Source organism: Amphiprion ocellaris, chromosome 3 (assembly GCF_022539595.1).
Source record: "Amphiprion ocellaris isolate individual 3 ecotype Okinawa chromosome 3, ASM2253959v1, whole genome shotgun sequence".
NCBI classification, from domain to species: Eukaryota; Metazoa; Chordata; class Actinopteri; family Pomacentridae; genus Amphiprion; species Amphiprion ocellaris.
The window spans coordinates 25635485-25661076 of record NC_072768.1 but is presented as its reverse complement, the minus strand read 5'-3'; the positions used below and the strand labels follow the sequence as shown (position 1 = coordinate 25661076).

The following is a 25592-nucleotide window of genomic DNA, read 5'->3' as shown; positions in this document are numbered from 1 at the left end:
AGTGGGTAACTTTGTTGCAAATGATCTAGAGCACTTGAACTTGTTTTATGGCTGTTGTCCAGGTTAGTTTCTCCTGACTAGATCCTTGCTTGTGTTGTATCTACCCTCAGATGTGTGTCACTTTGGATAAAAGCATCTGCTAAATGAAATTGTAGAACTGTAGAAGCAATTTTTAATCTGATGCTTCCAGACAATGTGAACTAATCAACTTTTCTTTAGAAATCTCTCCTTCTAGGAGGTTTGGCTTGGAATGGAATATCTATTGAACACCAAACCCTTAATTTCCTTGATTTGGATCACTTGGTGGTTTAAATAGCTAGATTAATTTAATGAAACATTGACGAAAAATAATGGATAAACAGTTGGATAATTTGTTAGAAGTAGTGGATAAACCATTGAAATAGCTAAAAAATAATAAAGGATAAACAGTCGAAATAGCCACCTGAAAGTAAAATATACTGTTGGAAGAGCTCAAAATAATAGATAAACAGTCAATATAGTTAACTAAAAGTAATAAACAGTTGGATTGGAGGTAACTGAGTGAGTTTTGTTGAAGTAGTTAACTAAAAGTAATAGAAAAAATATTAATCTTCTTACAGCTAAAACAATGGAACAATCTAATTGCTATCTTAAAGTAACACAAGCAGTATAACAGCCGAAATAGCAAAGTGCAATAGATTAACAGTTTAAATCTTTAAAGTAATGGATAAGCTTAAAATTGTTCACTAAAAATAATAATACATGGTTGAAGTGTAATCTGTTTGTTGCTAGCAGTACTGGGAAACTGTTTTCATACTAAACATTACAAATTAGTTTAAAATGTATAAGGTCTTTACCTTATATGAAGTGCTATGAGGTAACATGTTGGAAATTGGTGCTATATAATAGAACTGAATTGAATGAGAGCATGAAAACCCTTGTGCAATTATGTTAGCACATGAATAAAAGTGTGAGTTTTTATGGAAAACATGAAATTGTCTGGGTGACCCCAAACTTTTGAACGGTAGTGTATGTCCAACCTCTAAGTAGTATAGTAATGCTGAATCTTGACCACCATGGTGCTGTCTCTAGTTGTCCCATGGCATCCTGCTCGGTGTGGTTGGCTCTGACATCCCACTGATGGAGGTGATGAAGCTGGCTCCCAGATACATGGTGAGTTCAGGCCTGTTTAGCTGTGGAGCATAGATGTTATTTGAAGGGTTTTGAGAATAACCAAACAGATTTCACAACTAAAGCAGAGTTCCTTGTTTTGTGGTTCCCTCACAGCTGGGAGCTCATGGGTACGCTTTCCTCATCACCAACAATGGTTACATCCTGGCTCACCCTGACCTTCGACCTCTGGTGAGTTCTGTTTCTGTACTGCAGGTTTAAATCATTGTAGCGGACAAATTTAGCTCAAGAACCCGGCAGGAGCAGCTCTTGATTTACTAGATCTGTATTTAAAGTGTTACAGTGAAGCAAATGTCCTGAAGGGTACATTAAGGAGAAAGTGTATTAAATATTTATAAGGAGAGTCGTACAGAATTCCGCTACACACATACTCAGTAACAACAGTGCCTCCTTTGTCTTACAGTATAAAGATGGAAAGAAACTGAAGCCAAAGCCAAACTACAACAGTGTGGATCTGTCTGAGGTAGAGTGGGAGGATACAGATGAGAAGGTAAACACAGACAGATTATTTCAGGACACAGCTATTCAGGTTTTTTTCTGATTTTACCATTTGAATATCAAGTAGCAAAAGGAGGAAAATGATGATTTTTTGTGTTTGATTGAAACACCTCACATATACTGTATAGAAATCTCGATTTAATTTGATTCCATATTAACCCTTTAACCCAGGCGTTCTTGACTATAATTCCTCTTATAACCTGTCCTGTTGTCACCATTTTGAGAAGGTCACTGAGTGTGGCTCAAATGGTTCTGCAATGCACTTAACTAAAGTTCAAATGAGGAGACCGCTTTGTACTGATATGAATCTATCAGAAGTGGCGTTGTTGTGCTTCATTTCTGGTGCATCAGATTTGGTAGAGGTTCACTAACATAACAGTTTACTGACTTGTTGTTCTTGCCAAAAATATAGCCACATGTTTAAATCCAACTTCATCTTGTACTTTCAGCTGAGGACAGCCATGGTAAAAGGACAGACGGGTGCACTCACCCTGAACATCAGAGCATCTGTGGATAAAGGGGTGAGGAATCAGTCAGTTCACACACTGTCTGCTTTCCATATCAAGCTGTTTCAATGTTCGTCCAACTTAGGCATTATGGAATCTCTCGTAGAGTTTTTAACAAACACCAAATTAGCCCCGTTGGGATCCAATAAGTATTCAGTGAGAGGGTCTTTGAGGAAAGGAAGAATTTTTTTAGCTGCAAATGATTTCAAAGCCATTTCATTTGTGTAAAGGTGACTGGCCACCTTTGTGTGACCACATAGTGTGATTTGCAATTGTAAAGTTTAGTGAAGGGCTGCACAGTGGTGTAGTGGTTAGCACTTTCGTCTTGCAGCTAGAAGATCCCTGGTTCGCCTCCCGGCCTTCCTAGGATCTTTCTGCATGGAGTTTGCATGTTCTCTCTGTGCATGTATGGGTTTTCTCCTATTACTTCAGCTTCCTCCCACAGTCCAAAAACATGCTGAGGTTAACTGGTAACTCTAAATTGTCCATAGTTGTGTATGTGAGTGTGACTGTGTCTATATGTAGCCCTGTGATAGACTGGTGACCCATCCAGGGTGTCCCCTGCCTTCACTCTAAGCCAGCAGGGATAGACTCGAGCCTCCTCGCGACCCTAATGAGGACTAAGCGGCGAATAGACAATGGTTGGATGGAAGTCCTCCATATCTTCAACTTTCTTGTAGTACAGGCCCCAGATTACGTCCTGACTGTGTGGATGCTCTCATCTTGTTCATGTGTGACTAAAACACTAGAGACTAAACTTCACAGCATTGCTGATGATAAGATGATGCTCTTCTCATTCAACAGAAAAGACCTCTGTACCTCGTCAACGACTATTTCCACACAAACATCGATGAGACACCTTTCAGGTAAATCAACACTTTTCACTGCAAGTTTATTTACTATATCAAAAACAAAGGTGCTTTCTGAAAAGCTCCTGTTGCGATGTTAGTATGCCCAAAAGATCCTTCATGTGTTCCTGGTGTGCCATGAATTAGATGATCCATTTTGACACGTCTGTATGTGCACAAGTGCTTATCTTTGCTACTGCTGTTGTGCTTTAAAATGACTGATGGTATGATGCTGAAACAAGCACTGTTCAAAGAAACATTTTAGTGTAAACGTTTTCACCATAGCTAATTATTTCTGTGCACATACAGTCTGTCCGTAATGCTATTCGAGCAGCTTTTCCTTTTAAGCAGTATAATATGCAGTGATGGTAGAAGTGAAGCTTTTTAAAGCATTGAACCAGAATGAAGTAACTGTGTGAAAAGGGTTACAGGCTGGAAGAGTTTATTCCAGCTTAAATAGCGACATCTGCTGGCCAAATTGTATATATATAGATGAATTTAAATCCGTGTTAAATACTGTGGCAAAATTACACTCAAATCCAGTGTGACAGCTAACTGATGCTGTAATGTAAGGAGGGCTTGTGATTATTATCATTTTTCTGTGTGTGTGTGTGTGTGTGTGTGTGTGTGTGTGTGTGTGTGTGTGTGTACACTAAAATGTCAGTACTGTGCCAGAGAAGTACTGTCAGAAGGACAGTTTATGTGTTTATGTGGAAAAGCTCTGTCTGTGTAAAACCGTGCATGATTTTTCCATCACACAATAGTACAGTAACAAATGCTGTAAGTAGTTAATAAAAATGGGTTATATTTGTGAGGGGGGCATGGCCTGTGTTTTCAGCGTTAAAAATGCTCGTTAAAAAGATAATATACAGTATAAGGTTTTATTTTTGGGACGATAATCTTAACCCTTAGATGCATCAGTAGGTCAAAAATGACCTGGTGAGGACGTTTTCTTGCAATATCTTTGTAATGAAAAGTTTTTATCATGTCATGTTCCGGCTATTCCTCAAAAAACATATTTTCTGTAACAGTCCATTAATATTTTTAAGTTACTTGGTTTACTTAAAAGAAGTTGTAATATTTGTATTATTACCCCACGCTCTTTATCACTGATAATATCATACAAAAGGTGACGCAGTGCACAAACTTGGACACAGAGAGCAGCAACAGCAACATGTTGACATTTTTCTATTGCTGTGGTCCGTAGTTCTGATCTGTAATTTGTCTTCTTTTTTTTGTTTTTTAATTATCAAAATGTTCAAAATCTGTTATAAAATGAAAAATAGACACATTTCAAACATGAAATCATTCTTGTGTGGGCAAAAATCTAATATAAACAATAATACAAATAATTATTCTTAACCAAAATTACAAAAGTGACATAACATCCCACTGATTCTTATACGGCTCATTTTTGACCCACTTATAGAAGAGTGTAAGGTCCAATCACTTGTGCATCTAAGGGTTAATACAGGGATCAAACATGTTTGTTCACAGTTTCTTATGGTCAAATGCTTTTAAATGTTCATAGGGTGATGACTTTGAAAATTTAATATTAGCTGAGCTCTATCATCGTCACTTCACAGTTAATCTCATCAAAAGAAAGCTAACACAAAACTGTGTCCGGAGGTTTCATTGTCTCCTTTTCCATCTCTCTGCAGCTTTGGCATGGTGTTGACGAAGGGTCACGGAAGTCGAATATTTATGGGAAATGTATCTGTGGAAGAAGGTATGATTCTGCATGCAGCACAGACGTCAAGTACCGAGTGTGACAGTGTTTCCTTTAAAGAAACTTAGATAAACTTAGAACTTCGATGAATGAGTGAGTGAGTCAACCTGCTGAGTCCCAGTATGTGGAATTAGGCTCTCAGTTCTTAAAACCCATGTTCATGTATATATTCATGCATACAAAATACAACTTGGAGGCTGTCAACTACATTTAACCTGCAACACTATAGCTTACTTAGCTAAAGTGAAATGAAATAAATTTCTGAGCTGTCATTTGAACTAATATCAGTGTTTGAAATTTCCCACACAGGGCTGCATGATCTGACCTCTCCAGACCTCTTTATTGCTTCTGAATGGTATGTCTGAGGCCTGAATATTTAAGACAGCAAATTTCAGTCAGTCAGTTTTTGTATGCTGAAGACAGATTAATGATCCAAACTGATCAAAAAATGACAAATATTTTATTATTAGTAAACCCTTTGAACCTGAAAATTGTAGTTTGCGTATAAATTCACATCCCTCCTTCTTGGTTGAATTACTAATGAAGCATCAATTGCAGCGAAGAGTAGCACTTACTGAAGAAACTATATGATGACCTTTCCAGCAATGCTGATTGCTTGTCTGAGCAACAAAGCATTTACTAGAAAAATACCTTGAAATTTACATGAAATTTTATCAGTTATAAATCAAATGTAATAGTTACAACCTTCAACCATTTTCACACTCTTGCATCTTGGTTGATTTAGTCACAAATGCTACATTGCTTTATAACTTACCACATGTCAAAATACATAACTGAATTCAGAGTTTATGCAGCATAAAGGCAGGTTACTGTGAAGCTGTTTATTCTGGTTTAAAACTCTGTTTTCTTCAGGACTTACTGTGAGACGGACATTGACCCTGCTCACCGAAAATACACCCAGCTTCAGGCCGCTATCCGTTACCTGCTGGGGAAGGAGCCTGACCTTGAATGTAAGTTTTTAACAGACAAAAATTTTATTTTACAACTGTAAAATATCTTTTATCTGTACTGATGTACAAAGACTCATTTAATCTGTTTTTTTTTTTTTTAAATCAGTGTTGCAGAGATTTACTTCCAGATTCTAGCATGGGATAAAATAAGAATATGCCTCAGAGATATTGCAAGATTTCAGTTGAACTTTGATTTTACTTTTTTTGACTCACTCTGTCTGTTGCCCAGGTGATGAGGTGTTGCTACAGCAGACTCTGTTTGACGCCGTGGTAACGGCTCCTTTGGAGGCCTACTGGAATGCCCTCATGCTCAATGACAGGTGAGGCAGGAGACATGAGGCATATTTAGTGTCTGGCAGTGTTCGTACTGTTCATAAATGTCCCAAAACTTACATAACTAAAACCAAAGTGGTCTGAAAGACTGTGTCATAATACGTCTGTTGCAGTGATGGTAAAAAGCTGAAAATCAATCTTAACTAGAGAAGATAATTTGGCAAAACCTTCCGGAAGGAGAGGGCTTATGCTCAAAAGTTTGTGGTCACCCAGACAATTTCATGTTTTCCATGAAAACTCACCCTTTTGTCCGTGTGCTCACATAACCCCACAAGGGTTTTCTAATCATCAACTAGCTTTTCAGCACGATTAGTTAACACAATGTAGCATTAGAACACAGGAGTGATGGTTGCTAGAAATGGGCCTCTTTATTCCTATGTAGATATTCCATTAAAAATCAGCTATTTTGCGTGCCCAGATAGCTCAGCTGGCTGAGCAGGTGACCCATAAAGAGAGGCTATAGTCCCCCGATGCAACGGCCGGGGTTCAATACCAGCTCACGGCCCTTTGCTACAAGTCTTCCCCACATTCTTCTCCCTATTCTCCTGTCTGACTCTCTAATAACCTGTCTGATAAATCCAAAAAATAAAAAAAATCAGCAGTTTACAGCTAGAACAGTCATTTACCAAATTAAAAATGTCTAGACTGTATTTCTGATTCATTTAATGTTATCTTTATTGAAAAAAAAGCTTTTCTTTCAAAAATAAGGACATTTTTAAGTGACCCCAACTTTTGAACGGTAGTGTATTTTCTGACTTTTCATTAAACCTGATGTGTTCTGAATCTGTAATCTGCAGGTTTTATGTCTGACAAACACAACAGCTGATCTCACTGATAAACAGCCTCCAAAGAGGAAGTATAATTAATCCCTGTCCTCTGTGCTGTTTTTCTGTGTGTGTGTGTGTGTGTGTGTGTGTGTGTGTGTGTGTGTGTGTGTGTGTGTGTGTGTGTGTGTGTGTGTGTGTGTGTGTGTGTGTGTGTGTGTGTGTGTGTGTGTGTGTGTGTGTGTGTGTGTGTGTGTGTGTGTGGGTACGTGCAGGGTGGAACCAGGGATTGAGACAGCCTTTCTTGGGACTCGTGCCGGTCTGATGAGGATCATGAGATACGCAGGAGTGGAAACCAGGGTGGCAAAGTACGACTCAAACAATTAATCATTTCTAGTTTGTGCATCCAGTTCAACTTGTCTCAGAGGAGTTTACAGAGAAGGGCAGTGTGCATACCATGACTCATGCAGTAAAATTTGACCCAAGGACAAAAGCAGCATATTCTACTGAGAAAGCCAGTTCTTCACTAACCTCACTTTGGTATAGCCTTGTCGTATTTTTCAAGCAGACGATGTGGCCACTAATCAAGAATTACATGAAGGCAATTTCTTTAACGTAGTGGGTCACTGCACAATCCAAGTCTCCTTGAAGCATTTTGTATCACTGTATCATTCAAATCAAATGCTTAACGGGAAAGCCATGGCGCTGCGACTTAGCGGCAGCTTCATCTAGCAAAATAAAAGGATATTCAATGAAAAATACTGTTTAAGACACCACTCCTTGCATCAAAATGAAGGAACTGACTCTTACACTCTTCGACAAGTGTAGGAGTCTGTTCCTTTACATCCAGGCAGTCAACAACCACTGTTCAGGCTTTTCAGAAAAACTTGATATAAAACCCCTTCTGGCACTTGGGACAGGTACATCCACTAGAAGAAAGGGAAGCATGCATTTTCTAAGCATACTGAATAGTCATTTGCTGGTTACTAAGAAGCTTTGTGGCTGTGATCTCACAGCACAAGTGCTGCCATTAATTTGTTCACTTTTTTCAGTTAAACAAGTGATTAATAAAGTAACAAAGTATTTTTTATCTGCCGATTACTACCTTGGTATTGACAGATAGATTAACTGTAGTATATGTGAGCCATAGCTGTATTTCTTACTAGTTGTGACATCTAAAGGCAGAAACGGAAAAATACTTGAATGAAAATTGCCGTATCTTCAATTTTGTTGCAAAGTAAAAGTGACTACAGAGAGCATGACAGGCCAGAGCCATTTCATCACCCTCCTTTTTCTCTCCCAGTAGTACGGAATGAAATAATGCATTAAAAAGTCAAATATTACTAAATGCATGTATTTTTGCACATTTGCAAGTGAATTTCAGGCTTTAGAGCCAGTCCATGAAAGATAGATCCGGCTCCAAAAGACAGCAGAGAGGGGAAAAAAGCCAGCAGGAGACTTCGTGCAGCCACTTGCTGTGGGCATTGTGGGTTATGTGTATTGGGATTTGCACAGAGTCCCAGAACCAACAATTGTAACCTGGTCTTTGAAGTACCTGGTTTGATGAAAACTTGACATTCGAGCAGATAATTAAATCTGAGGTATAATTTTCACTTTACAGGAAATTCCTGACTCCGACTGATAAAGACAACCTGTTCACCATCGATCACTTCCCTCTATGGTACCGCCTGGCTGTGGAAAACACTCCTGGAAGCTTCTATTACTACCCTACCAACGACAAAGGTCTGCCTCTGAACATCTCTTCAGCGCTCAACATACACTACCATTCAAATGTTTGGGGTCACCCAGACAATTTCATGTTTCCCATGAAAACTCACACGTTTTTCATGTGCTAACACAATTGCACAAGGGTTTTCTAATCATCAATTAGCCTTTCAACACCATTAGCTAACACAATGTACTATTAGAACACAGGAGTGATGGTTGCTGGAAATGGGCTTCTGTATCCCTATGTAGATATTCCAATAAAAATCAGCCGATTCCAGTTAGAATAGTCATTTACCACATTAACAATGTCTGGACTGTATTTCTGATTAATTTAATGTTATCTTCATTGAATAAAATGAGTTTTTTTCCCCACAATAAGGACATTTCTAAGTGACCCCAAACTTTTGAACGGTAGTGTGTGTTTCTAGTTTTTCTAGTTTTTTATGTGAGAAAAGAGATAGTATTGTATCATTATCATTGAATTGGGGGCGGCTGTGGCTCAGGTGGTAGAGCGGGTCGTCCAATGATTGAAGGGTCGGCGGTTCGATTCTGGCCTAGTCATGTGCTGTTGTGTCCTTGGGCAAGACACTTTACCCACCTTGCCTCCAGTGCTGCTACTTACACTGCTGTATGAATGTTGGTGGTGGTCGGAGGAGCCGTAGGTGCAGATTGTCAGCCATGCTTCCATCAGTCTGTCCCAGGGCAGCTGTAGCTACAAATGTAGTTTACCACTACTGAATGAGAATGTGTGAGTGAATGAATAATGGATTCATTGTACGTGCTTTGAGTATGCCTAATAGAAAAGCGCTATATAAATCTAATCCATTATTATTATTATTATTATTATTATTGAATATCTCCCCAACCAATTAATCTTGTAGGGGTTGATGTTGAGCTAAATTTTCTGTCAACAGGAGTGAAGTATGTCGTTGCAACCACATCTGTAACAGTGTCATCTGAAGGACAGACAGCCATGGCTGGAGGTGAGTACTTGCTGCACATCTAATTCAAACTAATGGTGGAAAAGCTGTGTTCCTCTGCAGGGAGACTCAGATGTGTTGTGGCAAACGCTGTCATTATGAAGTTGCTTACTGATTTTGTTGTTTATTGCTCTTGACAATGGTGATGTTGTCCCTCTGCACTGCAAACAGATTCTTCTCAGTAAATCCAGCTAGTTTCAAACTCTGAACCACGCTGTCACCTAGCATTAGCATTAGCATCACTACACATACATGTTCTCTACACTGTAGAGCAGCAGCTCATACAGTTGTTGATTTACTCATCTGTTGACTGTCAGGGTTCAGCCCGAGGAGAGTTGTTAAATGACTGGAAAACAATAGTTATTGAACATTATTTCTTTAGAAGCTGCATAGAAGCCGTCACTAATCCTAAAACTGATTCATTTGTTCTGACAACAGGAAATACATCCAGCTGAGAGTAACTTTAAAGTTACACACACATTACATTGCATTAGCAGTAACGTTAGCTTACCTTTATATCAATATCGGCAGCTGCCTATATCTTGGTTTGATGATGTAAGAGACTGATGAATGTGGTTTCCCCTGACTGCTGCTCAGACTGTGTAAGGGGTCAGAGGCAGAATCTTTTGTCATGTGAACTGTGTTGTTACTCCACCAAGGAATGCGGCAGAGTTATGTGACGATCGACGTATTTTTGTCTGTTTGTCTGTCTGTTTGTTAGCAACATTAATCAAAAACGGATTTGGATGAAATTTTCAGGGAAGGTCAGAAATGACACAAGATGTGGCTTATAGTCTGGATCCACGGATTTGTTAACGATTTCTGTATCATCGCGAAATAGCGGTACGGCGTCACTGTAACTATGACAACAAGTAAACAATACATCAGCTGCCTGCTCATGATCACATGATTGCGATCCTACTACAAATTGACCGTTGCAGACTTATCGGGACTTATCCGTCGGAAATGATGCAAGGAACAATTGATTAAATTGTGGGGGTGTTTCTGAGTCCCATCAATTCCCGCCACCCGCTACATACTTAGGTCACGTGATTTGGTATCTGTACATAACATACACATGCATAACACACGCCTGTGCTCAGCACAAGGTCATTTTGTTTGTGGATATATCTATTTTAAATGGCCAGATTCTGTGTTGCCGTGATTTCTGATCATCAAAAACTAATAAACAAATGCTGCATTTGTACAAAAAAATGCTGCATTTCTGAGAGTGCCATGTGGGGGAATGAACAGCCTTGGTGGAGTACTCCTTTTCTTTTCTTTTAGTTTTGTGGCTGTCAAATTGTGACAGTGTTTGAGAAGAAAAAACATCCATTTTACATAAATATAGAGTTTATTGTCTTCAACAGAATTAACAGTCCTTGAGTTGAATTTGGGACAATGTTTCATGTGCTTATCACAGAAAGTAAATTCAAATAAACATTTTGAAGTTACAGCAAATCAGGGCTGATATCCTCAAACGTTTTCAGTCAGTATCTTGTATTTCCTAGTGTTGCCAATATTAATCATCCTAACTTTTTTATGTTGATTTATAGAGTTTGTTTGTGCTGGATTAGAAGCTGTTGCAGCTCAAAGCTTGCCCTCTAGGCAGCAGTACAGCTTGACTATTGTGTGACTGCAGTTAACCTCAGTGATGAAGCTCAAAGCAGATAGCAGCAGAATTCTGATATGATGCAACGTGCGTTATTATGAAAGGATTCTACCTAACAGAGGTACAAAGAAATATTTCACAATTTTGGGAACATAAAATACACAAAGTTAATGAGAATAATTTTGTGCAACTAACACTGGGAGAAATGTCACAGATTCACAGACATTTGTACTTGTGGAGCTTGTGCTTATGGATTGAGATACAAAGACATACAGCTTGAACACAAAGGTAGTTTCATATTTCTAAAGAAGAAACAAAAACACAGATAAAGGGAGGTCAAGGTGCTGAAGTGCCACACAGCAGCTTCAGAGTACTTTTGAGGCTGGCTGAGAGATGCAACGCAGGGAATAACAATTCACAGAGCATCCATACATTAAAAGAAGTGCTGCAGCGTCCCAGCTTCACTGAATATAGTCCACTCCATTAGCTGGACAATCAGTCTCCGCCCAGAGAGTTTCAGCACAATGACAGAGCTGCAGGGCTTCTCTCTGCAGAGGTTGTCTCATTTATGATGAGAGCTGAGGAGCAGAAGTAGCCAGAACGTCCTGGGATGATCCCACATCAGTAAATGTTAGTGTGTCAGAAGCTGCTGATTCGATAACCATGCACGAAGCTACAGGCCTCTTTAGGTGGCGTCTCCTGTGGTGAGGTCGGGGATGACATTTGCCCATCCTCCAGGTCGGTGTCAGCTCCAGACTCAGCCATTAGAGGCTGCCCACGACTCTTCATTTCTCTCTGGTACCGTGCCACCAGTGAGGCGTAGACACAGCCGTAGGTTGCGGCAACCACCATCATGACACACACTGTGCCGCAAACCACCCCTGCAACTATTTGTGTGCCATGTGCCCGGCGGACACTGACAGGCCTGTAGCGCTGGCGAACACATTCGTCGGTGCTGCTGATTCGACCAGGCGGGCAGGGAGGCCGGGTAGCGTAACCTGACGCGCCCTCCTTGGTCAGACTGTGCAGGCAGTAGTTGAACATCTCTGCTGGCACACTGCGGATGTCCCTGCCCTTTAAATCCCCTGGGAGACTGCACTGCATTGCATCTACCTGCCCATCTATAAAAGAGATGGAGAGGGAAACAAAGAAGAGAAAGGGGAAGAACATGGGGATGAAGTGGAGGAAAGGAGGAAGAAAGAAATGAGGAGAGATATTGAGAGACATGGAGGTCATTATATTCTTAGATGTCTATGCTCAGCATACAACCATCCTGCAGAGCAACCCTTAATTGCTTCAATTATACCGATTTTGAAGTACAGACTCCTGATTTGCTCCAGTACAGTCTTAAAGCACTGTAAGCCGACTGCTAAACTATCAACTGCAGAGTATTTGAGATTTTGAGAGGCCAGCTAATAGCACTGCTCACCCCTGTAAATCAACCACTCCATCCAGTGCTTGAAGTCCCTCAGCTTGCAGTCGCATTCCCAGGGGTTTCCCATCAGCAGGAGCTGCTGGAGCCCCACCAGGGGCTCAAATGTGACTCTCTCCAGGGCCACCAACCGGTTGCTGGCCAGGGACAGCCAGGTGAGTCTCTGAAGCCCATCCAGCAGGCCCTTAGGCAGCCATAGGAGGCCATTGGAGGACAAGTCCAGTCCCTGCAGCTGCCACAGCCCCTTAAAAACTTCCTTGCTTAAACCAATGCTCTCTTGACTTTCATTCAAACGTTGGACAATTACTATGCTGCTGTTGAGCTCAGATGTTGCCAGACGTATGCCGAGATAATTAGCAGAGAGATTTAACCAGCGCAGGCTGTTCAGGCCTGAGAAAGCTCCAGGCTGAAAGGTGGAAAAGTGGTTCTGGGAAAGGTCCAGGAGCTCAAGGCTGCTGAGGTTGGACAGGTCAGTCTTGCCCAGGAAGGAGAGGTTGTTCTGGGGTAGGCGGAGAGCCAGAGGGTCCTGGCCCAGCAGCCCTAGGATAGGCGTCAGAGAGAGGAGGCCGACAGCAGAGCAGTCAGTTGTGTTGCTATAGCAGGTACAGACACCAGGACAACCACTGACAGAGCCCAGAAGTCCCTGTAGAACCAACATCAAACTGGACAGAGCCGTGCAGACTGGAAGACATGAGAAACAAACAGAACAGCGGCATCTGTTAAACTGACATAAAATTAAATACTATACAGAGATGTCTTATTCACACGACCTCATTTGACAACTCCTTTTTGGTTGTGGATTTTTCTGCCAATCTCAATGAAGCTCAAGAGAAATGACAACACTGTAATACCATCAATGGAGGAAATTAGAAGAAAATAAAGGAAAGCTAACTTAAACATTATGAAAATGTTTAGTAATCTCTTCTACATCTAGAATGTTTCAATGTCAGACAGGTTCTCTACTTGTTTAAAAGCATTATGGAAGCAAATTTCAAACTGGTGTTTGTTTTGTTTTTGGACTAACTAGTTAAAAGGCTGAGCTGTTGATCTCTTGGTTTCTGAGATAATGTCTCTGTTAAGGGGGCTGCACAGTGGTGTAGTGGTTAGCACTTTCGCCTTGCAGCAAGAAGGTCCCTGGTTCGCATCCCGGCTTTCCCGGGATCTTTCTGCATGGAGTTTGCATGTTCTCCCTGTGCATGCGTGGGTTCTCTCCGGGTACTCCGGCTTCCTCCCACAGTCCAAAAATATGCTGAGGTTAATTGATTACTCTAAATTGCCCGTAGGTGTGAATGTGAGAGTGCTTGTTTGTCTTTGTATGTGGCCCTGCGACAGACTGGCGACCTGTCTAGGGTGTCCCCTGCCTTCGCCTGAGTCAACTGGGATAGGCTCCAGCCCCCCCCCCGCGACCCTAGTGAGGATTAAGCGGTGTATAGATAATGGATGGATGGATGGATGTCTCTGTTAAGACTCACTCAGACTGTCCAGATGACCTTGTCCATACTGGTCTAAGTCCTTCATGTCTGCAACATCAACTGCACTGCAACTTTAGGCTGGCATCTGGCTGTTCTTGCTTTCTGTCGAGTCACTCCAACATCCAGCTTTGGAGATTGTCCTGAAAAACAGTGGAAATGGAAAAGGAAAGTTACTTGTAGAAGTATGAAATACTTAAGTAAAGTGGGCTACTGGTTCTAGAGCTATTTGATATTGTAATTGATATTGTGATTTTTCTTTTCACAGGCACTGGATGTCACACTTTTTTTTTTCTTTTACCATTAGTGGCAGTTTGTGTAGCGAATAACTCCAAACATTCCATTAATCATTGGCTATTGTTATGACAAAACAGGATGTCTCTACAGTCTGGACACATAGGAAATCTCATTAACTATATTTTTTTTGCTTCCACAGATTAAATATGGCTGTTATATTAAATATATATACCGTTCAAAAGTTTGGGGTCACTGAGAAATGTCCTTATTTTTGAAAGAAAGGCGTTTTTTTCAATGAAGATAACATTAAATTAAACAGAAATACAGTTTAGACATTGTTATTATGGTAAATGACTATTCTAGCTGGGAACAGCTGATTTTTAATGGAATATCTACATAGGGGTATAGAGGCCCATTTCCAGCAACCATCACTCCTGTGTTCTAATGGTACATTGTGTTAGCTAATGGTGTTGAAAGGCTAAATGATGATTAGAAAACCCTTGTGCATTTATGTTAGCTCATAAATAAAAATTTGACTTTTCATGGAAAACATGAAATTGTCTGGGTGACCCCAAACTTTTGAATGAGAGTTTATATTTGATTAATTATCAAATTTTTATCAAATTCAATATATTAAAAATTTTTTATATTGAATAAAATGTTGTTTAAATTTTAATTTCTTGAAACCAAGGAACGCAGCAGAGTTATGTGACAATCGCCGTTGGTTTGTCTGTTTGTTTGTCTGTTTGCAACATTACTCAAAAACGGACTAACAGATTTGGATGAAGTTTTCAGGGAAGGTCAGAAATGACACAAAGACCAAGTGATTTGATTTTGGCTGTGATGTAGCTTATCGTCTGGATCCACAGATTTGTTAAATATTTCTGTATCATCGCGAGATAGTGGCACAGTGTCACTGTAACTATGACAATAAGTGAACACTACATCAGCTGCCTGCTGACGATGACATGATTGCGATCCTACTACAAATCGACTGCTGCAGACCACAAATTGTTTAAAGATTTAATCTGTTAGAAATCATACAATGACTGAGCAGGCTTGGTGGAGTACTGTGCTCTCTGAGTGCTTTTCTTGTTGCCTATGTGTCCAGACTTGAGGGATACCCTGTAGTCTTAGAGATACTAGATTCTTGAGTGTGTGAAAATAGATAATTTGCTGTACTTTTTGGCATAAAACACATTTGACAAGTATTTTAGGTATTTTGGTTATTTGGTTTAGTCATTTGGTTTAGCTGAATCGGTCATTCACCCGTCATCTGAAAATAAGAAGATTTAGAGGAGTTTACAAGAGCTATTTCTTTTGATGATTGAAAAACTCCTGCTTATGCGATGAGGAGTGATCTTTGTAATCCTTTGTGACCTTTTTTTCCAATTTACTTTGCTCACTTCCAGCCTCACATGCCTTTACTTTCATTGATCTTGTTGGTATTGTAGCACATGGAACATTTACACATTCATGCTTCACACTTGAGATTCAGGCATTCACTCTGATGATTTTGTCCTCACAAGCTGGTTTCTCAAACCTCACAACCACCATAAAGAGTACAACTGGATATATAAGATTAAGTGGAGTATGTCGACTAAAGAACTTCAACAGCTTTACAGGCTGGAATTGGGCTGTAATGCACAGCTTTTCACTTGTCCTCAATCCTTTTCATTCTTTGCCTTTTATGCTAAAAAAAAAAACAAAAAACATATAAGACTTGATGACGTGGGATTATCCTCTGTGTTTTCATCCAATATGTCAAAAATAAGTCAAAGCCAACTTTTGTCTTCTTAATGCCCACTCACAGTTCCTACGTGCTTCAGATGCACTACAATGCCAGTATTGTTCACACATGCAATCAAGAAAACTATGATTATTTCTTTAGAAGATTTGTTGACTTTAATTTACTAATTTCCCTTCTTTTGCTATCTAAGATATGCAGAGGGAAGTGTGCAGGACAGATAAAGCTGCGGAGAAAAAGAAAAGTGCTGTCACTTCATCATCTGTCCTATAAAGAGCTAGAGAAATGCCGCCTCAAGGTCTTTCTTTTGTTGCAGGTCTTTCTTTTGTTAAGTTGGCACAAAGATGCCAGTCACTCCTCTGCGGACTGCGTGATGCAGGAAAGTTGCCTCAGGCCACGAATGACATTACAAAACAGTGGAAATTACACTACAGGTGGAGGGGGGAGATAATGGGACATAAGGAAAGAGGAAAGTGTGACTCTCAGAGAACATTTGACGTCACTTACGTCACCCAAAAGCCAGAAATTACAAGTACAAAGTCAGAGACTTAGTCTGGATATAATATTTACAAGAAAATCATCATATGAGTAGCAGATAATGTAAAGTAAATTCTGATGCACAGGCTGTCTGCAGGTTATCTCAAAGCAGCCAAAGCATCATAGACATTTGTGTGAGTGTTTTTTTGGATTGCTTTTGATGGAAATGCATCCATGTCAAATTTCCTGACAGCAGGCCTGTTCAGTTGTTGACATACTCTTGATTTATACTACCGTTCAAAAGTTTGGGGTCACTCAGACAATTTCATGTTTTCCATGAAAACTCACACTTTTATTCATGTGCTAACATAATTGCACAAGGGTTTTCTAATCATCAATTAGTCTTTCAACACCATTAGCTAACACAATGTAGCATTAGAACACAGGAGTGATGGTTGCTGGAAATGTGCCTCTGTACCCCTATGGAGATATTCCATTAAAAATTAGCCGTTTCCAGCTAGAATAGTCATTTACCACATTAACAATGTCTAGACTGTATTTCTGTTTAATTTAATGTTATCTTCATTGAAAAAAAATGCTTTTCTTTCAAAAATAAGGACATTTCTAAGTGACCCCAAACTTTTGAACGGTAGTGTACTTTAGCTTTGCAAAGAAGTATTTTCAACTTAACCATTGCTTTAGTGATTTGTCTGTCACAGGATAGACAGAAGTCATTCTAGCCTGAAAGTGTCATTGCCCCGAGCGAATTCTAGCTCTTAGACCTTTTTAGACATATACGAGGGTACTTCAAAAAGTTCTCGGCCTCACCAGAAAAACATCACAGGAGAAAGATTGTTCTTGCATTGTTTTTCAACGTAGTCTCCTATAACTTCAATGCACTCAGCCCACTGATGTTCACGCTATTCCTTTTACAGAAGAAGGTCACATCTTGAGCTTCTAAATGCTCTTCAACAGCATGGATGACTGAATCATCACTCTGAAATGGTGACCACGCAGGTGGGATTTTAGCTTGGGTAACAGAAGTTGGATGATGCAGGTCAGGTGAGGAAGGTTCATTTAGCAGTTCAAAGCCACATTTGATTGTTCTGCCTCCTGCGTTGTATGGACAGACTGAACTTGGCCAGATTACAGGTATCAAATTATTAAACATGTATACTGTTTCAGTCAATTTGAAACTGTCATGCTGGGCATAAAAAGTTACCATTACAGACCTACTGTGTTTTTAGTACTGAAAGATGTTTTTTGCTTTAAGGTCCAGTATGGGTGCAGGATTATGCTAACATCCACTGAAGGAAAAAGTGGAAATCCTACAACTTTGGATGAGATGTTGACTGACAGCTGTCAGTCACATTAGATCTACTACAGCAGTTTATAAGAGGATGAGTGTCTATCATCAGACCTCGGAATGTCCTATAGAGAAATGACCTGTGACCTCTCCAACAGATGGAGACTGAATTGCGTTACGTGTAAACAAGAGGGAGGATTTTTTTTTTTTTAAAAAGAAAAAAACTAAGATCTTGCCCTGCATAAATCCTGCTGATGGAGCTGAGTACACACAGTCCAAATCAGGGTCTTCATTGAGAAACTTTTACGTGGGGATTAATATGCAACATTGTGCATTAGCAATATTCTCAATACATCCCAAAAGATAAACAGCTGCAAGCTGAAGATCAAAAGCAAACATCAAGGTGGTATGTCATCTTGTATTCATCAAGAGCTGAAGTTGCTCCTGGCTCTGTTTCTTTCTTTTTTTACCATTTCACTCCTCGTTCGTTTGTCTCTTGGATCGTGTCTTATTCCGTCCTACTTGGAACTTTTGGCTTTTCAGAACACCACTTAGTGTGGGCTGCAGAGTGAAAGGTTGAGGCTGTGAGGTCCACCTAAACTCAGCTTGTTTTACTCTGAAATGATACCTACCAGCTGGTCAAAAGGATTTCTTTGGTTTGCATTTTTTGAATATATTGTACAGTATTCACGTGCATGCACCACAGTCACTGCCCTTGTGGCGTGCTGAATAAAGTGATTTGTTAAATTATTTCTAAAATCAGCAAGTGTTCAATTAAGCACAACTATACATTATAATTATGCTTGTTGCATATCATACCCTAACCCCTCTGCCTTTGTTTCTTCATAAATAAATAAAGGTGTACAACTATCCAAATTATTACTCTGGCAAGGAATACGGCGGAGTTATTTGATGATCGGCGTACGATCCAAATACTCAAAAACGTATTTGGATGAAATTTTCAGGGAAGGTCAGAAATGACACAAGGACTAATTGATTAGATTTTGCCAGTGCTGCAGGTTGTAGTCTGGATCCATAGATTGGTTAAAGATTTCTGTATCATTGCGAAATAGCGGCACGGCATCACTGTAACTATGACAAGTGAACACCACATCAGCTGCCTACAGACCTACTGACGATCACGATTGCGATCCTACTACAAATCCACCGCTGAAAACTTATCACGACTTGTCTGTTGGAAATGATGCAAGGAACAATTGATTAAATTGTGGGGGTGTTTCCGAGTCCCATAAGTTCGTGCAATTCGATATCCATACATAACGTACACAGGCATAGCACATGCCTGTGCTCACCGCAAGGTAATTTTGTATTAAAGATTTAATTAATCGGAAATGATACGACTGAGCAGCCTTGATGGAGTACTGCGCTGTCTGAGTGCTTTTCTTGTTAGAATTGTTATACCTAGTTAACATGTCTATATCATGTTTTTTAGATACTAAAAGACACATCAGGAGCAAAATAAGAAGTCAGCACCATTGCTGAGCATTTTACCGTTTAACTGAAGTGTTTAGTTCTGCTTTAGCAGTGTTTAAGCAGAGTTGTAGGTGAGCTAGTGTGCTTGAGCTGCTGTAAGTTGGGATGGGTGAATGGAGGGAGAGGCAGGGACTTCAGAGATCTGCACACATTCCTTCAGGAAGTAGCAGTGTTGCGTTACATTGAAGCTGGTTTAATGTAGGAAGGGATTGTTTTTATGAGAATAAAACTTCTGAATATGTAACTTTGATACACACATTTTTAAAAGAGTTCAATCAAAAAGTGTGGAGTGGAACTTAAAATCAGGGAATGGCAAATTTAAATTAGACTTACTGTGTAATACAGTAAATGTGTCTACAGATCTACACAGAGAAAATGTGTCATGCTGCTCTGGGTAAAAAAGTGCAATGTGCATGTTTACTTCATAAAGTCTGGAGGAGTATGTTTTCTATTTTAGGCATTCAGTACCAGTTTGGCAGTTTTTGAAGTTCATTTGCCAGAGATATAATTTTTTGGTAACCATAAAGTATTGAAGTTATATATCTAGCTGTACTAATGGTGCATCATGAAAACCAATTTCAAAATCATTGCACTCTTGTGGTTTGGGCTTATCGCTTTGCGCTTGTTTTTATTGTGATTTTCATTATCAATTTTCTCTCATTTCATGTTCAAATGTTGGTTTCACACTCCAAAAGTATGCTGTTCACTTGATGTTGCACATTACAACAGGGGCCTGACTGCAGTAGTGCTGCCATAGTAATAGAAAGTGAAGAGAAAATGTCCTAAATTTCTTCCATCCATCCATTATCTGTAGCGCTTAATCCTCATTAGGGTTGTAGGGGCCTGGAGTCTATCCCAGCTGACTTAAGGGGAAGACAGGGGACACCCTGGACAGGTCACCAGTCTATCTCAGGGCTACACAGAGACAAACAATCACACTCACATTCACACCTACGGACAATTTAGAATCACCAATTAACTTCAGTATGTTTTTGGACTGTGGGAGGAAGCTTGAGTACCCAGAGAAAACCCATGCATGCACAGGGAGAACATGCAAACTCCGTGCATAAAGATGCCGGGAAGGCCAGGACTGGGATCTTCTAGCTGCAAGGCGAAAATGCTAACCTCCAAGCCACTGTGCTGCCCCTAAGTTTCCTAATTATTTGAATTTTATGTAAGGTTTGGGTGCAAACAGCGGTTGAAACATCTCTTCAAATGCACCATCAGCCAGATTAGACGCTGCCCACGGAGCAGTGACAGGTCAGAGATTAAAACTGTGGCTTCAATCCATGAGCGGGACAGACGCCTGCTCAGGAGTCCAGATGGTGTCGGAACAGCGGGTCCTATGCACATGTTTGTGTACAACCTCACTCTGCTGTTATACAACTTAAATTTGTTGTCATTTAATTTAGCTAGAATAGCCAACGATTGATCTGGTCAGTGAATGCAATACAAGAACTGCATGTCAGACTCCAAAATGACTACTGTGTATTTCAATAAGATTACCCCATCTTCCTGGTTGGGCTGCTCGCATGGTCCACGGCATATGCTCGTTAGTGTTTCTTCCCCTTGCTGATATCCTACTTAGCCTATAAACTTTACATTGTGATGCACATAAACACGGGCTTAAAAATGCAGTGCGAAGAGACCTAGTTTGCAGTTTCTTGGTATTTTACAGATGTCTCTTTTGTCATGGTGATATAGGAGGGAAATGGTTGGACTGTGGTGGGCTAGTAGAGTACACTGAAACTAATAGCTCTCAGTGGTCTGTTCCTGAATATCAGTTTCTGTTTTGCCATTCAGGTCAAGTCCTGATGTTGTGCTTATTGATGACTTTTTCCATAGTTTTAAAATAAAAAAAGGGGGAAAAAAGTACCGATCAGCGCTTAGTGGCAGGAATGATAACACTGACATTTTTCCTTGCCAAAGGCAGTAGAATGATTCCCAACAGCACCAAACGTAACATTGTTTGGACTTAGTGACAATACAGACATCACTCTCAACCAGCATGTAATACTGTCCCTCAAAATGATCACCTGCCTCATCATTTAGTAATATACTCCATATTTACTCATATTTATGACTGAACAGTTATCAAAACCTGTGAAAATTAGGTTTTTAACTGTTTTTACAACAAGGCCATAATGTTTTCATGATAAAACTGCCTTCCCTGAATCATTGGGTATTCTAAAGAAGTGTCCACTAGTGACACTAGTTCCTGCTGAAAATAATATTGATGGCAAGGATTCATGGGCCTCTGGTGATCATCTATGACATGATCATGATGTCAGACTGAATAAAAAATGTAAATGAAATTGCAAATCAATGTATTTATGAGGTAAAGCCTCTCTCTGTCTATAGAAACCTGTCAGGCTATGCTGGATGTCACCAATCAGCAAATTTGATGGGACATAGTAAACATTGTTAACCTGCATCACATTTCTGCTTTTATGGCTCACTTCCAGTCTAATGTTTCCATTCTAACTTATTATTTGAAACTATTTTATTTGGTATTTGTTTTGCACTTACTCCATAACATTTTGTAAACTCATGCTTTGTCTGCAGGTAAAAGCCTACAGGGTTCCGGGTTGAGTACTTAATCAACAGTTGTTGATTTATCCACAAGCCGTAGCACCATAGAGCAGGAGTTTCACTTTAGTTCAGGGGCCACATAAAGCCCAATTTGATCTCAAGTAGGCTGAAACAGTTAAATTACAGTATAATAACCTATAAATAACCACAACTTCAATTTTTTCCTTTTGTTTTAGTGCAAAAAAGTACATTCTGAAAATGTTCACATTTAATGAATTATCTTTTCACCAAACATCATGAACAACCTAAAATTTCTTAAGAAAAAAAATTCAATTTCAACAGCATTTTGTCTCAGTTTATCATTTACGCATTAAAACTTACAGATCAGAGAGTGTCTACAAAGGTACAACACATTTAGTCACAGGTATCTGGAGCTGAATGATATAGTATTTTATGATCAAAGCGACAAAGGTCAGACAAAAAACAACAAAAAAACAACACAAAATATTACAAAAATGAGGCACAAAACAACAAAAGCAAGAAACAAAATGACAAAAAATGAGACAAACAGCATGAAACAAAACAAAAATGTGAAAAAAAGTTACAAGGCGATAAGTGACAGAAAAAAATGGATAAGTGACAGAAGCGAGGAAAAAAAGATACAAAACGACAAAAAACTGACAAAAAATGACACAAACGAGACAAAAAATTACACAAATGACACAAACGAGACAAAAAATGACAAAGCGAGAAGCAAACGACAAAAACATGAGACAAGCGACAAAAAAGCAACAAAAACAAGACAAAATATTACAAAAACAACACACAATCTAGTGTTTTACTTTATGATCAAAACAATTTGTCATAGTCTAGAAATTATTTTTCTTTATAGTTTTCAAATTTACAATTAGCATTTAATGTCTTCTTTTGTGATTTTTATACTTCACTAAGTTGTCCCATGGGCCGGATTGGACCCTCTGGTGGGCTAGTTTTGGCCCGTGGGCCATACGTTTGACACCCCTGCCATAGAGAAATGCCTTTGTAACTGCAATTCGTCTTATTGGCTGCTCCCCAAATATACATAAAAATATAGTCTTTTATGAACTATGATGTTTTACTATAGTCGGTGGCTATTTTTTCTGTGTTCCTGGATGTTTGTGTGATTGTTGTGGTTTGCTCTACCTACCCAGCTCCAACATTCCATGATCTAACTACTTTGTTCTTCTTCCAATAAATGCCAAGGATGGCAACAATTACTGCAGTAAATCCAGCCTTCTTGCTTCAAAATATTTCCCCTTAATATATTTAATAGATTTTTTAGACTGTGCAGAATGCTTTTAGTCCTAAATTCATTTCTTTTTAGCCTTTTGGTGGTCTGGTTGAAACTGTTACAGAAAGCAGCAGAACATCTTTCTCCATCTGTGGAAACGTGGAGGTTTATTATCTCGATTTAAAACTTCACTGTTATGATTTTGTCATTGAAGTCCTGCCATGTGATGTTCCCTGCTTTATCTGCAGTGCATTGCTCCGGTTTTCTGGGCTCTAACGTGGCATCCCACTAGCTGCTTAATGGCCTCTGACAGGCAGCCTCTCCCCCCCATGGCTGCACTTTTCTCCAAACAGCCTGAGAACGAGGCAGCCGAGCGTTTGGTCCAAAAGGCCGAGAGCACAAACACACTGCAGCATCCACACTGAGGCAGTAGGAAATAACAGTGAGCAAATAAACAGTGAGCGCACACACAACGACTGTGTGCCAAAATCACACACACAAGCTATCTCCCACATGCTTTTAGAGTCTCTATTAAAAGCACACACATTACCTTGAATGCTACATGGTCAAAAGTATGTGGACAGGAAAAGATTCTTGCCATATTTGTTTGCTGAAGCTGTGAATCCAAAACTCTGGGAATTAATGTGCACAATAATCGCCTCCATTCTCCTGGTTTCTCATTCAACCCAACAGGCATTACTGAAGTCCAACACTGATTCAGGGTGATGAGGTCTGGCTCCCCTTAATCATTCCACTGCATTTCAAAGGTGTAGGATGGGGCTAAGGTGAGGGCAGTTCTTCTACACCAAACAGGGAACACCATTTCTTCATTGTGATTTCATTGTGCACAGGGACATGGTCAGGTTAAAGCAGGAAAGGGACAAACAAACTGTTGACACAAAGTTGGATATTCTCATTTTATGCTGTTAAGCAACAATAAGACAATTAATCTAAGATTACAACTGTCAATCTGGCAAAACTTCAAATTTTGATATGTCACTCTGTCATTATTTTCTTGCATTTCATAGAGAAAACCATCCATTCATCCATTATCTACACTACTTAATCCTCATTATGGTCGTGGGGGGGCTGGAGTCTATCCCAGCTGACTTAGGGTGAAGGCAGGAGACACACTGGACAGGTCACCAGTCCATCACAGGGCTACATATAGAGACAAACAATCACAATCACATTCACTACTGAAAATTTAGAATCACCAGTTAACCTCAGCATGTTTTTGGACTGTGGAAGGAAGCCTGAGTACCCGGAGAAAACCCACGCATGCAAACTACATGCAGAAAGATGCCGGGAAGCAGGGATTTTCTAGCTGTGAGGCATAAGTACTATCCAACAAGCCACTGTGCAGCCCTAGGGAAAAGCAGTAACTGATAAATCATGAATATAATCAAGATCAATCAATAATGAAAATCATGTTCATTTTTATCAGCTTTAGTATGTTGCAGCTTCTTTAAACTAAAGAACCGCATTCACAATGAAGAAAAACAGGCAAAGACTTAACAGCGCATTAGAGTTACACATCGAAGACAGAGATGTCCACTAAGTTGTGGTCACATAGTGTAGATGCACTAACAGAGACACACACTCTTTCTGACTTTCAAAGGCACATGCACGTTACTGTACATACTGTATCTACGCACACACATACACACACATGCGGCTCACCATCTGCTCTGCTGCTTCAGCCTCCAAACACAGAAAGAAGACAAAAACTGTTCTTCTCCTTCATCTGCAGTGTTCAGAAAAGAAGTGGCTTAAAAAAGCAGATATTTCTCTTAAAAGCGGAGTCTGGATTCTGAATGAAGCACACTTGTCTTCAAGGACACTAACTGGTCTCGACTTAAAGCACCAGATGCTCGATTCTTTGTTGAGACCAAAATCTGGAACGTTTTCAAATCAGAAAGCAGAAGCTGGACTGGAGTTTTATTCCAGATCAAACAGTGTTCATCGTCCTCCTCCTCTTTATCATCTTGTTCTCTCAGCTCCGTGTGCGTGAGCGTTCAGTCTAACACAGCAGAACACTGAGGACGGGCGAGTCTCTGTGTGGACGAGAGACAGAGAGAGAGAGAGAGAGAGAGAGAGAGAGAGAGCCACATGCTGCTGCTAATGGTGTGTGTGTGTGTGTGTGTGTGTGTGTGTGTGTCCTGTCTGTGTTGTACTGAGTGTGTAATATGCATTAAAGCCGTTTGACAGAAATAGTAGCAGCAGAGTGTGTTGCAGCTGCAGGGGCTAAGCTCTGAATGGAGAGGCAGATAGGCTGGAATATGTACTGTAGTATTTCTTCGCTGTACTGTTCATAACACAGCATGTACCAATAGATTACCTCTGGATTACACAGAATAACAACTGTATAAGAAGCTAAAAAATACAGTTATTAAAGGATAAGAATAAGTACCTCACATTGTAAGCTGGAATTTGGATTAGGGGTAAAATGTAACCTCCTGGTGGAACTATGGGTGCCCTCGAAATTA

General features: G+C 39.9%; 2 protein-coding genes across 4 annotated transcripts in view; one reads left to right on the top strand and one right to left on the bottom strand.

The window, feature by feature from the left end:
- Window positions 1–25592, top strand: part of LOC111564040 (voltage-dependent calcium channel subunit alpha-2/delta-4-like) — a 95252-nt gene that overhangs the window by 33579 nt on the left and 36081 nt on the right. For all 3 annotated transcript variants that reach the window (XM_055009329.1, XM_055009330.1, XM_055009328.1), the window contains 12 exons: window positions 1072–1152; window positions 1267–1341; window positions 1574–1660; window positions 2118–2189; window positions 2979–3040; window positions 4684–4751; window positions 5061–5106; window positions 5625–5722; window positions 5952–6042; window positions 7095–7187; window positions 8441–8562; window positions 9462–9530. In XM_055009329.1, the coding sequence (XP_054865304.1) occupies window positions 1072–1152; window positions 1267–1341; window positions 1574–1660; window positions 2118–2189; window positions 2979–3040; window positions 4684–4751; window positions 5061–5106; window positions 5625–5722; window positions 5952–6042; window positions 7095–7187; window positions 8441–8562; window positions 9462–9530 (964 nt within the window). The remainder of the gene's footprint in view (window positions 1–1071; window positions 1153–1266; window positions 1342–1573; window positions 1661–2117; window positions 2190–2978; window positions 3041–4683; window positions 4752–5060; window positions 5107–5624; window positions 5723–5951; window positions 6043–7094; window positions 7188–8440; window positions 8563–9461; window positions 9531–25592) is intronic.
- On the bottom strand, window positions 10863–25145 carry LOC111564045 (leucine-rich repeat and transmembrane domain-containing protein 2-like). The gene is made up of 4 exons (XM_023263377.3): window positions 24787–25145; window positions 14044–14183; window positions 12569–13252; window positions 10863–12260 (listed from the first exon to the last, which is right to left on the bottom strand). The coding sequence occupies exons 2-4, from the start codon at window positions 14087–14089 to the stop codon at window positions 11779–11781; spliced, it is 1212 nt and encodes a 403-aa protein (XP_023119145.2). The 5' UTR covers window positions 14090–14183; window positions 24787–25145; the 3' UTR covers window positions 10863–11778.

What these genes read in the sequence shown, in the direction of transcription:
- LOC111564045 (XM_023263377.3), bottom strand. Translation starts at nt 14,089, where the DNA reads ATGAAGGACTTAGACCAGTATGGACAAGGTCATCTGGACAGTCTGA. An exon ending in AGGTCATCTGGACAGTCTGA is followed by an intron (nt 13,253 to 14,043) that starts GTGAGTCTTAAC and finishes CATGTCTTCCAG; the next exon opens with TCTGCACGGCTCTGTCCAGT. An exon ending in GGAGTGGTTGATTTACAGGG is followed by an intron (nt 12,261 to 12,568) that starts GTGAGCAGTGCT and finishes TCTCTTTTATAG; the next exon opens with ATGGGCAGGTAGATGCAATG.